The following is a 13,182-nucleotide window of genomic DNA, read 5'->3' as shown; positions in this document are numbered from 1 at the left end:
TAAACATAATGTAAATGAATTGGTTTGAAGGTTACAGTCTGAGGTAATAGACACAAGTGGTCTGGTCACCAGGAGAGAAGGGCAGTAGGAGATTTACCTCTTTGCTGCTGCAAAGGCAACAATTACTCTCTTGTCACCACACTCTCTTGTGCCATCTCAGGCAGTGGAGAAATACAGAGAGCATAATGTAATCCTCTGCATGTGTTAGGGCTAGCAACTGGCAGGTAAAAAAAAAAAAAAAGAAGTGTTCAAGGCTTCTTGTGCTGTCCTGCAGCCCTCCTCTGGATTTTTGTTATGCAGTTGGCAGAGGTTGCCATTGTACATAAAGGAATTGGATGTAAACAAAACGAGGACTGAAAAATGAAGAATAATTCAATGCTTAAGTATAATCAATGTGGATTTGAACTTAAATTTTTTTTTTGTTTTGTTACTTTATGACTTCATTTTATGATTGATATGTGCATGTTAAGTACAATATTACATATACAAAATATACATATTCACCCGTATCTAACTTATTTTCCTATTGTGCTTTGCTAATTTAAGTTTTTAATTTTGTGTAGCTTTTCTGTCTGTGGCTACAGCAGCCTCTATTTTTCTGATAAGACTTTTCACAAGAATTTAGTATGTGCCTGTGGAATGTTGGATCATATAGCACCTGATGTTCCTATTCATCCCAATGCTGTTTAATAGTGTTGAGGTCTAGGCTCTTGTTGTGTTTCCTGCCTTTCGCCTAATGAATCAGACCTACCCTGTGATCCAGACCAGGATAAAGTGGTGGTAGACAATGAACACTTATGTTGTGAAATAATTAATTAAAAATATAGCATAACATAATGGTGTAACAGTCACCATCTGTGAGTAGATAGAGATTTTCTGTCCATGTCTTCACAGGTTTTCTCAGGTCCTGTGATGAGCCAGCACCCTGTTCAGGGTGTGTTTCCACCTTATGGGTTTGGAGAAATAATAAGAATAAAGATGATTAAAGTTAATAGATTTGAACAGAATGCAATCTATAAATATGGGTCAAAATAATTTAGGTTATACTGATGTATTTAGAAAATAAACATGATTCTGACAGTCACTGTTCCAGCTGTAAGTTAATTAAGGATGAGGATTGTTGTTGTTGTTGACTTTAGTGTGTACTTTATGTGAAATTCACACTAACAGACTGGTTCCTGACAATGCCCAGCCTTCATTCTTCTACACCAGCCTTGTTCTGTTCTATTCTCTGTCCTCCCATCCCCCACTGCATGCAGCAGACTGGTAAAACACGACATGGAGTTCCCTGAGGATCGTGCACTATTGATTAGTTGTTTTGTTCCTTTCTTTCACCCATCCACGCTTACTTATGTTGAATTTTAACACGTACTGGTACATAAACATGAAATTGCCAACTGATGTTGTACTGTATGTTTAAATTTAAGCGCGTAAAATAAGAGCAGTAGTTAGAAATAAAAACAAAAGCAATTGATGTGACATTGAATGGCTCGGTAAAAGTTGTGAACTGGATTTTTGGAGACGGAATGGATCGGCCAGAGCCATGCGCCTCTTTCCTCTTTACAGAGAAAATCTGGTTCTCAGAGTCGAATCTGATTAGTAAATGGAAATATTTTGGCCATAACAGCAGGATATTAAATGTGGGTGAGTCAGACTGTGAGATTTAGACACGACTGTGTGTGTTTAATAGCACTAGAGGCCTGTGATAAAGCGTGGACCTGACCGTAGCGCTCCGGTTCTTTTACTGTACTGTCCGTTTAAATCCTCGCGTCCCGCCTATTTTTCCGAGAGTCCGGGCTCTGATTGGCTGAGCCTGAGCAACGCAGAACGGCTTCTGTGCTTTTCATTGGTGTGTTGCCGCCTTTCCCCTCAGGCTCTCTGTGAAGATGGCGGCCGAACTGGTAGAAGCGATGGTGAGTAGACGGAGATGTTATTTTTGGATTGAAAAATAAAAGCCCCTCGTCAACTGAGGATACCGGTTTAAGTTTATTTCAAAACACTAATACGTGAACTAAAGTTTAGAGTTGAGTTGAACCCATTTATTGCTTTATATATCCTATAAACAAGGTTAATATATGGTCCTAGTTGAGGTTAGCCGCTAGTGCTAACGTTATAGAAATGAATGATGGGAGTCAAAAACAGCAGCCCACAATGTAGGCGCCAAATCCCACAATACAGGTCCGCCTGTAACTCATACCTGCTTTAAACTGTAGATACGTGATAGCTGTCAGTTAATGTGATGCTTGTTTGCAGGGTAACAATTCAAGACAAGAAATAAAGCTAATAAATGACTTCTGTATAAGCCGGTGTCTTCCTGCATTCTCTACATTCTCTACATTCTACTGATTAATACCAACCATATTGTACCAGATCCAGTGCCTGGTCAGGTTATTGCATGGTTAACTAGTGCCGACTGCAACGTAACCATGTGCATATCTAAAAACAAACAAGTTACACAGCTCCATGTGTATACTGACAGCCTGCAGCAGATTCAGTTCTGTTTGCAAGCAAGAACAAAACTGCAGTCGGAGCATTTGAATTATGATCATGGATGACAAATGTAAGCCTTTTTCTTGTATAGACCTTGCAATTGTACCATTATGACTGCCCAAGTTCACTGTCTGCTAATTACTTGACCAGCATTTAAAAATGTGCAAAACGTTTAATTTATTGATCAAATAAGATTAATGATTTAGTTATTTTTACATACTGACACTTAACTCTTGCTCAGCAACATGTCTAGACATAGAATGTATTCATATGCACAGAAGAATTAAAAGAGTTCCAAAAAGCTTTCACTTTTCCTTTTGATCTAGTCCATTAATATTACTGCTATTGATATTAGTGCTGATTTGCATCAGTGTACTAGTATAATGTTTTCTTTAAAAAGTGAGCCAACATTTTTAGGGGACTGTAAATAAAGCATTTAAACTTAGTCACTTATAGCATATAGTCTAGTGTAAACAAACTAACTTATACTGCAAAAATTGTGTTTTTGCACATTATGATGTTTGTTTCCAAAAAGGACAGCTCCATCATGTGCTGGTAAACATTCCCGATTATACAAATTTCAAGTGTAGGGGTTGTTCATTCTCTTTTCATGCAGTCAGACCACTGTATTACATGATTTCGAAGCCTGCAGACACCATTTATTATTTACTTTACGTAAGCAAATGCATGTGGTTTCTCATATAAGTGGAGGAGAACGATGTGTATTGTGTTACTCCACACTTGGGTGTGGGTTGGCATTAAAACCACAAGTAATTTTTAACACACATTTGTTCCTGCCAGTTCTTTACTGTTGTGCCAGATTGTTTGGTGTACAGCTTCGACATGTACATTTAGAATATAATGATAATGAACAGAAGTTTAGTCTGTAGTTTAGTAAGAAACTGTCCTGTAGGTTTCTTTAAGCGTACTAAGTAAAACATGCATGTCAAAACATGTTAGAAAGTGTTTCTGCCGAATAGCTATATTTTTCCCTTGCATCTTGTGAAGTGGTATAATACAAAACACTGACCCCTAAAATAAAATAAAAACCCTGTTAAGTAAATTGACTGCACCAGAAGCTGCCTTTTCAAGCAAGCACGTTTTTGTTTATTCTCTCATTTAATGTTTTTATGACTTGCCATGTCAGATGTCGAGACCACAAATAAAGCAAATAAAAATCAGTGACGATTTATATAGTGCCCACTTCCTGTGCCAAATGTGTTATTAGTTCATGTTTAACTTTTACACCAACTTTTAAAAACTGTATTAGACACCAAAAAACATTAGGGGCTGCGGATACAAGAAAATATTCTGCATTTCAGAATATAATGTCTGTCTGTGTCTGTATTATTTATAAACAACAATACTACAGATATGGCACAAAAGTTAAAAAGCATGTAAATGATTCACTTATCAAGGGCTGAATGAATAATTGTTTTGACATCAAAATCAGAATTTAAAAGTGTAATTTGCATTTCACCAGCTTTTGTAATTGAAACCCCTTCTATTAACATTTCTCTTTGATCGAGGCTTTGGCCCACTCTAAAGTGATTAGCCCTAGAAAGGAAATTTCAGTCAGGCTAAAACAGCAGCTCTTTTAAGCTAGACCAATCAGAACTCTTTGTAAATGTGTCTGTGTGCTGCATATTTCACAGCACAAGCGTAAACAAACACACTGGAATCAACAAGATGCGCAGTACAGCTGAGGAAGGGTGCAAGGTTCAAACTTGTTCTCGAAATACACAATGGCACTTTGTATGTGTGACTGTATTTTGGTTTCAAAAAAACAAATGGTCATTTAAAGCAGGTACTGTGTAAGGCATGTCTAGTGTTGTGTAGCAATAACTGTGGTTAGCTCCAGACGTCTTTGTTTAATGCTCTGTAGAATTAATAATACATCCAGTGTGTAAACACAAATGTAACACTTCCCATTTCTGTCTGTTCTGCCTGTTCCTTTCCACACACCTGTTCCTCCTGCAAGAACATGGTCAAGAGTTTCCGGGTGTCTGACCTGCAGACGCTGCTGGCCTCGATGGGACGCAGTAAGAGCGGGTTGAAGCAGGACTTGGTCGGGAGGGCTTTGAGACTGGTGCAGACAGAATACAGCCCAGAGCTGTTAAAAAATGTTCGGCAGCTCTATGAGACGCGCTTTCCCAAAGCTCCCGGGTGGCTGGCTGCTCGTCGCCCAGAAGGGTTACCAGCAGTGTCCTATCCAGCGATTAACCCCTCCCCCCGGGTCACAGCTCAGGGCACGGACTACCTCAACGGCATGCCCAAGCAAGCTGCTCCACCTGCAGCCGAAGTGAAACTAGTGCCCTTGCCCTTTTACCACAACTTAGAAACATTGTCACAACCTACTGAGCTAAGTAAGTCGTATTTATTTACCAACTTAATTGCTGTTGGTGGTATTTTGAGTGAAATATTTGATTATTTTTTTTGCAGTTGCTCAAAACAGTGAAAAACTACAGGATAGTCAGCGCATTTTTGAATTAACACAGAACCAAGTGGACCAGATACGAAACTCTAGGTAAGCTATAACATATGACAGCAGTGCTATTATTTAACTCACTACTACTGATGTACTGGGGCGGCACGGGTTTCCTCCGGGTGCTCCGATTTCCTCCCACAGTCCAAGTGAGGTGAATTGGAGATACTGAATTGTCCATGACTGGTTTTGATATAACCTTGTGAACTGATGAACCGTGTTTAATTAGTAACTACTGTTCCTGTCATGAATGTAACCAAAGTGTAAAACATGACGTTAAAATCCTAATAAACAAACAAACAAACTACTGATGTACTCTCATTGGTCAGTAAATTAGTATCATTTGTCTACATAGACCAGCCTTGTAAAATTCATGCCACAAAGAATTCACTGTTCTATGAGCTAAGGCAGGTCCTATGCTGTATTAGTATGGGGCAGGGCTTGAAAAAAGTGGCCAGTGTATAATGTATAGGGTATTTCGGTGCACTTGTCTGTTTGCTTTCAGTCCTGGTTTTTAAAACCAGTAACAAAGTTTTGTTTGTTGGCTATGAACATGATGGTTTAACTTGCCTAACCATCAGTTCTCTGCAGTTCAGAGAATGGAAGCTGTTATAAAATTTTAGTTGGGTAGTGTGGAGTTTGTATTCATACATTTACGTTGTTGTTAAATGTACTGGAATGAAGTAATGTTTTTGTTTGTGTTTTTAGTGAGCTTCGTCCTGGGGTAAAATCTGTCCAGGTGGTTCTTAGGTGAGTCTGTAAAACATTTTATAGAAATAGAAAATGTATGCTCTTCATTTGTTAGCAGTTGGAAACAGAGGCTGTGAAATTTACTATACTTAATGGACTTTTGCAGAATCTGTTACACCGATTCCATTGGTGTTCAGGAGGATCAGTACCCTCCCAATATTGCTGTTAAAGTCAATCAGTCTTACTGTCACGTTCCAGTAAGTAGACTTATATTGATTTCATAAACTCACTTGCATGGTGTGCAGCTTATTAAGCTGAATAATATGGAACAATGTTTATTAATTACCATTATCTGTTAATTGTATTTATTATAATGCTTGGATATTTGTTCTCTGTTCTCAAAACATTGTAGTTCAATTATGTTTAAATAATGTTTTCTGTAACCTTTGCTGATTTTCTAATCAATAACCGTTTACCTGTTTTCTCAAAGGGTTATTACCCTTCCAACAAACCAGGTGTGGAGCCTCGTCGGCCCTGTCGCCCTGTAAACATCACGCCCTGGCTGCATCTCTCCACCGCCACCAACAGAGTCACCATCACATGGGGCAACTTTGGCAAGGTAGACTGAAGAGTGTTACTGCAGTGTACATGATTATTAATCCTTTAAAGAAAAGTTTAGGCAAAACTCCAAAACCCTGTATGTTAAGTAAAAAGTCTTTTATCAGCTATGCAAGTCATGGGCTTTCAAAGCTGTCAAGAAGTGGGAGGGTAAAACTCCTAACCCTAACCCTGTAACACATCAGTAAAATGTAAAGCATTTCAGTTTAGATAAACCCCAATTGGTATGTGGCAAGATATCACCAAGAAACACTAGGTGTATTGCAGAAATACCCTGGACAGGGCGGCAATCCGTCACCGAGCTTTAGATCCCCCCCCATCCCATCCCATCTCGAGATTACTTCCGTGTTGACGGCTGCCTGCCAGACAGCACAGCTGGGATCTGAACTTGGATCTCAGCAGTGGTGGTCTAGTGCACAACTGAAAGTCATCTCAGTATTTTAAAAGCCTAATGTTAAACTCAACTGTAAACACACAGTAAACCTTGAATATGTCTTTCCTAATAAAGATTAAAACCCACCTTACTACAAAAATGTTTTGGGGTTTCCAAGTAGCACAGCTGCAGGTAGGTCCTGACAATGCTGTCCAGAAACCTAAAATTGGCAGTGGCCTTTCTCTCTCCCATATCAAGCAGACACTAGCCAGTCATAAGCATTTTTATAAGCAAACCCTCTATACAGAGAAGTGAAGATTGCACTGTTTGCTGCATAAGCAGCCTGTATGTCTCAAGTATGCCAAAAGTAAATATTCAGAACAGGGATACTTCAATATCAGTATCAAAAGTCGCTGTATTAAGCAGTTTTCTTCTTTCTCATTTGTAGCGGTATTCTGTTGCTGTGTACCTGGTCAGGGTCTTCACATCTGAAGAGCTCTTTAACCAGCTGAAACACTGTTCAGTGGAGAGTGCAGAGCGATGTCGGGAACGCAGTAAGTCACCAAACCAAGTAGCTTTATTTACAATGTAAATATTTTTTTTACACACACACAATTTTGACTTTCTATGTATTTCCATGTATGTATTTATTCATAAAGAAGGATTAAGTTAGCCCTGCAATGCTACTACTATGGTAATGTGTGTTGTAGTACAAGTGTCGCAGGTGCAGCAACAACAGCGTTCTGTGATCAGAAAGTTTTGACTGATAAAAGACCAAGAAGATTAATAGCTATACTCTGGTGCATACATTGCCTAGCCAAATCCCTAACTTGTATGAATTATGTACTGGGAACTGTATTTAAATGATTAAAGTGGTTAAATGTATGTTCTCTTTACTGAATACCATATTAATGTGTTGTGCTTTGTTTGCTTACAGTTCAGGACAAGCTGCGTTTTGATCCAGAAAGCGAGATTGCCACTACAGGGCTGCGAGTATCTCTAATCTGCCCAGTATGTCTTTTTTTTCTTTCATTTTATTTTCCTAACTGATGTTTGTGTTAAACAGTAATAGTCTAAGCTTGAAACTCAAACTACTGGTTTATAAAACCTTACTGTAGCTGCCAAATTGCATCAGATCTTATGTTTGAATGGTTTGCCTATAAAATCATTGTACTGTCTCATGTTAAATAGATAACGCTGATGCAATAACATCATTTCTAGGATTAAAGATAAATATTTACGTGTATGATTAACTATCTGCCCCCTAGCCATTGAGGGTGCATGTGTTGGTGCACTCTTAGTGTCAGTCCCAAGCCCAGATAAATACCATTGTAGAGTGTTTGAACTTGTGGGTCAAAATAGTTTTAAGTAGATTGCACTGTTCATAGCAAGAGCCCAAAGAACTTACTTTCATTCTCTTGTGTCTCTCAGCTGGTGAAGATGCGCCTGGGAGTGCCGTGCCGGGCGCTCACCTGTGCTCATTTGCAGTGTTTTGATGCCGTTTTTTTCTTGCAAATGAACGAAAAGAAGCCAACATGGACCTGTCCTGTGTGTGATAAGCCTGCTCCCTTCGAGCTGCTCACCATTGACGGGTAAGACGAGACTGATGCTAATGGAATTTGCTTCCTTACAAGGAGCAAATGTTATGTAAAAACAACTTTTTTTTGTTTTTTTTTTTGTTTTCAGGTTACTCTCTGAAATCCTGAAAGAAACAGAGGATGTGGAGGAGATAGAGTTTTTGACTGATGGTTCATGGAGACCTATCAGGGACGAGAAGGAGAAGGAGAGGGAGCGGGAAAACAGCCGCACTCCAGAGTATCCAGTTGTGGATATATGTAAGATTGTGCTTAGATGAAATTATGCTTATGGTCGGGACTAGAACCAGTAGTTGGAATGACAGTTTTAGCGAAACACCATTTGTATATTTAGATTTGATTACAAAATGCCAAGAAAACTTCCTGACACCTAACAATGTCCCAAATTTGTGTTTTTTTATTTTTTTATTTTAATTCAACGTATTTTTACTTTGCCCAGATCTTTAATGACATTTACTTTATAAAGATGTGACATTTACCTAAATACCCCTTAGTATTAATGATGTTGATATTGAATTATGGCAGAGGCGCTTGGTTGTCGCAGGGGTTTGAATTTTATTATTGCTATTAGCTGGCAGGGCATTTACACATACATATTTGGCTATGTCTTCGGTGGGGGTGGCTGGATTGTGTTCTTATTTGAGTACTGAGCAGGATTAACACAGACTATGTATAAAAAAGATGAACTATATTTACTACCTGTAGACCAACAAGCTTTAAGACTCTGTGCATCTCTTTATTTTAGGTGTTCCTGAGACGAATGGCCATTCCCCAGCACACAGCAGCACGAGCCAGCCTGGAAGGTCAGCACCTAGCGGCCCAGCAGCGGGCACAGGCAGTGCCAATGGAGCTTCAGGTGGAGGGGCAGTGGTGGATCTTACTCAGGACGATTCGTCAGATGAGGAAGAGGGTGGAGGAGGGGGCGGGGACAGTGACGACACAGACGACAGCCAGGACAGCCCAGCGCCCAAAAGAGGCAGATACGATTACGACAAAGATCTCGTCACTGCATACTGAGATTCTAAGGCTGCACGTACAAACTGAGGGAGATTAGCAATGGGTCAGATTCGAGTCCTGGAGAGTCCCCTCACCTCTATTGTTTTGTCTCTTTAAACTATCCTTCCCCAAAATACTCATACAAACATGCACAAACTGTTGACCTCGGGGGCAGATGCACATTGTCATGACACCACTGGAAATCAATAGGTGCCCGCTAAAGCCATTTTGTCATGTCCTCCGCATCTAAATACTGTTAGTCCCTTTAAATGACTGGTATTCAAACCACCCTTGTTGTCTTTACTCTTTGTTTTCATCGCCACCACGTTTTCTTTTCCATTACCACCATACTATTCAATTTCAGCCTGAACCTTTCAGCCTCACAGTACGTAAATGCCTTTCGGCTTGTACAAGTTCCGCAAGGAGATGCTCAAAAGATGCTGCTCTTCAGCCATCAGCAATACAAGGTCAAAATAGTAAAATGCCTATAAAGACAAACAACGTAAAATAAGAACTACAGTGTCCTTACCACCCATAATTTGTAGAGTCATTTTTCATTAGGCTTAGATATCATGGCATACCTATCTTCTTCCAAAGCCAAGTATTTGTCATGTATTTGTCTCCCCCCTTATATTGCTTGTTTGTTCAATAGAAATTGACAACCTACCTCAGTCTAAATGCAAACTTGACCAGAAATGCAAGACAAAAATAGACTTGACGTTTTTTTGGGGGGTTATTTTTCTTTAATAAACAGTAACACTGGAGAGTAAATTTCTTTACTACATTCTGCGTGGTGCCCTTTAAGATCCCGCTAAAACATTCAAATGAATTCAAAGCAGTGAATTTTTAGTCAGATTTGCTTACAGAACCAGTAGTGTCATGCTGCACATTTTAGTCGCCTCCCGGCTGAAATAAATATAAAATGCCATTCGCATCATCACAGTACATCTGGAAATATGAGATCTTTCAGTACTGCAAACATGTGATTATAGTACAGAAGCTAATGATTATGTATCAGAACGTTTGATGATTGCAAATCTCAATCTCTTACTGTGGGCTTGTCAGCAAACTGAAACGAAGCTGGAAGCTGTTTTTATAGAACAAGTTGAGTTCAGGGGAAGCCCAGATTTTGCCCAGCAGCCAGTAAACCCAGGAAAAAAGCCAGGAAAAAAAAGGAAGTGGCAAAGGTGTCAAATAAAGACCACGTTTTAGTTTTTGGTAGTGACTGCATCAAATTAAATAGGCAAGTAGGCATCTGTATTTCTTTACCTCTTTTTATGTAACTTTGTTTTCTTTTCATATTTAATTTATCTGACAGTTGAATATGTTTGATTAGGAATGAAAAATTCATTCCTGAGTCCTGTGAATCTGATGTGCTGTTGGATGTTTTTTGTTGGGAGATGGGTATGTTGGCTTTATCTCCTCTTCTGATGTGTAATCAGTGTCTGTATAACATGCAACGATCTTCAAATTTTGATTTCAGTCATCAGAATGAGTATAAATTGGCTTAATCATTTACCTTTAATATTATTTCTACACAGGAGGCATTTGACAAGAGTGTAGTTCTTAACAAAGCGCTGTTTTATTTTGTAGTGAGATGTGGTTATAAAAATTGATTTGTTTACTGCTTCAGATATCAGATTATGATGCAAAATTTTACAGAAGTTGTTTTGTTACTCATTCATCTGTATGGTAGCTGCGTGACTCTGCTGGTGGGCATATCATAAAGAACTTGTCTCTTCAATGTTCTATGTTAAGGTTTAGTTGGAATTCTGCTGTGGGATTGGTTGGATGTGACACAAATGCTATACAGTTCTATGTAGAATGTGGGGGATGGTTATATGCAAGAAATAGGGCTCAAATGATTTATCCTAACTTCACCTCATCATTCAGTTATCGGATTTCTGATCCAAATACTTAACTGGTCATAATGTTACAGGTTTATTAAATATTTCTGTAGCTGAAAATTGTTCACTAATAAGGTTTTTGACATGGTCTTCCATTGTTGTCATCTTTTCAACTTGGTACATTTATAGATGGAAAATCAAATGCTCACCTTGCCATTCTTTTACCTCTTCTAGTTTTGATTGGAATTAAATTAAATCACATTTCAGATTATTTTGGGGTTTTTTTGCAACTAAAATGTAAAACCCCTAAAAGAGTTTAATTTAAGACTAAGTGTATTACAGGAAAATTTGTTAATTTAACATCCCATTTGTTCATAATGGAACATTTAAGAAAGAAAATTAAGCATTTTAGATTCTTTGTGGTAAAGAAGTGTTAAGTGAAGGACCATGTAGGCAGAAATCTGGGGTTTGGCTTGAAGTGGTTCTTACGGGTTGGAGAGATTCTGATTGGTGGCAAACCTTCTTGCAGTGCTTAAAATGACAAACATTGGCTTGCAATCCCTGATGTAAATGTTTCATTTGTTGTCTTTTACATGTTCATATTAAAAGCCAATGGAAGAAAATAAATATTTAATCATTTTTTGATAAATACTCTTCAGTTGCTCTGATGGATGGAAGTAGATCATTCAAATGTTAGTGGTTAGTTTTTGCCACTTTCGTAACAGCTTAATGAATCGGTGAAATGCTGTCATGTCCACAACACTGGACTTGGCTGTGGATACAAGTGTTTAATTGTCCCTGTTGGAATGGAAATGTAAAAAGTTTAAGGATATCATACTTAGTGTGTCATTTATGTGTGCAATTAAACTGATTTTAAAACGATGTAGTGCTTGTCTTAAGTGTTTTTTCTTTTCTTTCTTTTTTTTTTTAAACATAATTAAGCCACTGGTTTACAGTAAGGATGGGTTTATCTATTTGAAAAGCCAAAATCTGAACAGATTCTCTTGTTTAAGTTATATTGCAATATTTCAAATAAACAACCTGTATGTCCAAATCACACATGGTTTTCTATTTACTACAGCATTGGCAGCATATTTATTCCACTATGGACCATGATAACAATATTTAAAATTAAACTGTGTAAACCTATAAACATGGCTGAAAGTGCTGATCGACATGATCCGAAAATCATGCTCATATTGGCACAATTTACCTGTCCTAGTTTTTATTTGTTATTGAGTTAAACCACATTTTATTGTTTTTGCACCTACAGTATATTAACACATTTTACTGAAGACCCTGCTTTTTCATGAAATCATTCAGCAAGTCACATGGCAGTATACAGTATATACAGTGGTGTTCAAAAAAATAGCAGTGATTTTAAAAAAGCGAATAAAGCACAAAATCATTATAATAACTTTTATTTCCATAAATGCAAATGCACTGAAATTACTACACTTTCAATTCTAAATCAAAACATTATTATTTAGCCAGTTTGTGTTCATCCTTTACAGAAAATGAAGAACAATGAATATTAGGCTGTTCAAAAAAATAGCAGTGCCAGCAATTTTCTTTAAAAACTCAACAAATGTATCTATAAACTGAAAATGTTTGAGGTTTCACTTTACTTTAAATTACTGAATTAATATTTAGTGGCATAACAATTGTTTCCGAGATCTGTGTTGCATGGAGTCGACCAACTTCTGGCACCTCTGAACAGGTATTCCAGTCCAGGATGATTAGACTACATTCCACAGTTCTTCTGCAATTTTGGGATTTGCCTCAAAAAAACACGTTTCAGATATCAGCCCACAAGTTCTCTATGGGATTGAAGTCAGGGGATTGGGCTGGTCACTCTATTACCTCAATCTTGTTTGTCTGTAACCAAGATGTTTTGGGTCATTGTCATGTTGAAACACCCATTTTAAGGACATTTCTTCTTCGACATAGGGCAACATGATCTCCTTAAGTATTCTGATATATTTAAACTGATCCATGATCCCTCGTATGTGATAAATAGGCGTAACACCATGGTATGAAAAACATCCCTATATCATCATTTTGTACCACCATGCTTTACTTTCTTTA

General features: G+C 38.1%; 1 protein-coding gene across 2 annotated transcripts; it reads left to right on the top strand.

The window, feature by feature from the left end:
• Positions 1-1,873: 1,873 nt before the first annotated feature.
• On the top strand, positions 1,874-11,976 carry pias4a (protein inhibitor of activated STAT, 4a). Of its 2 annotated transcripts, none has more exons than XM_063012495.1 (11): positions 1,874-1,913; positions 4,472-4,856; positions 4,933-5,017; positions 5,684-5,725; positions 5,832-5,922; positions 6,156-6,284; positions 7,105-7,210; positions 7,594-7,667; positions 8,184-8,248; positions 8,343-8,491; positions 8,997-11,976. In XM_063012495.1, exons 1-11 carry the CDS (start codon positions 1,887-1,889, stop codon positions 9,266-9,268), a joined length of 1,425 nt encoding a protein of 474 aa, XP_062868565.1. In that variant the 5' UTR covers positions 1,874-1,886; the 3' UTR covers positions 9,269-11,976. The 2 variants fall into 2 exon arrangements, with proteins under 2 accessions (XP_062868565.1, XP_062868564.1); XM_063012494.1 differs by having other exon boundaries at positions 8,088-8,248.
• Positions 11,977-13,182: the final 1,206 nt, after the last annotated feature.

Source organism: Trichomycterus rosablanca, chromosome 17 (genome assembly GCF_030014385.1).
Source record: "Trichomycterus rosablanca isolate fTriRos1 chromosome 17, fTriRos1.hap1, whole genome shotgun sequence".
NCBI classification, from domain to species: domain Eukaryota; kingdom Metazoa; phylum Chordata; class Actinopteri; order Siluriformes; family Trichomycteridae; genus Trichomycterus; species Trichomycterus rosablanca.
This window is presented reverse-complemented; position numbering and strand designations above follow the sequence as displayed.

Bases quoted from the DNA above. Each gene is read 5' to 3' on its own strand.
- pias4a (XM_063012494.1), top strand. From the start codon at position 1,887: ATGGCGGCCGAACTGGTAGAAGCGATG. The intron at 5,018-5,683 runs GTAAGCTATAAC...TTGTGTTTTTAG, and splicing joins GACCAGATACGAAACTCTAG to TGAGCTTCGTCCTGGGGTAA. The intron at 8,249-8,342 runs GTAAGACGAGAC...TTTTGTTTTCAG, and splicing joins GAGCTGCTCACCATTGACGG to GTTACTCTCTGAAATCCTGA.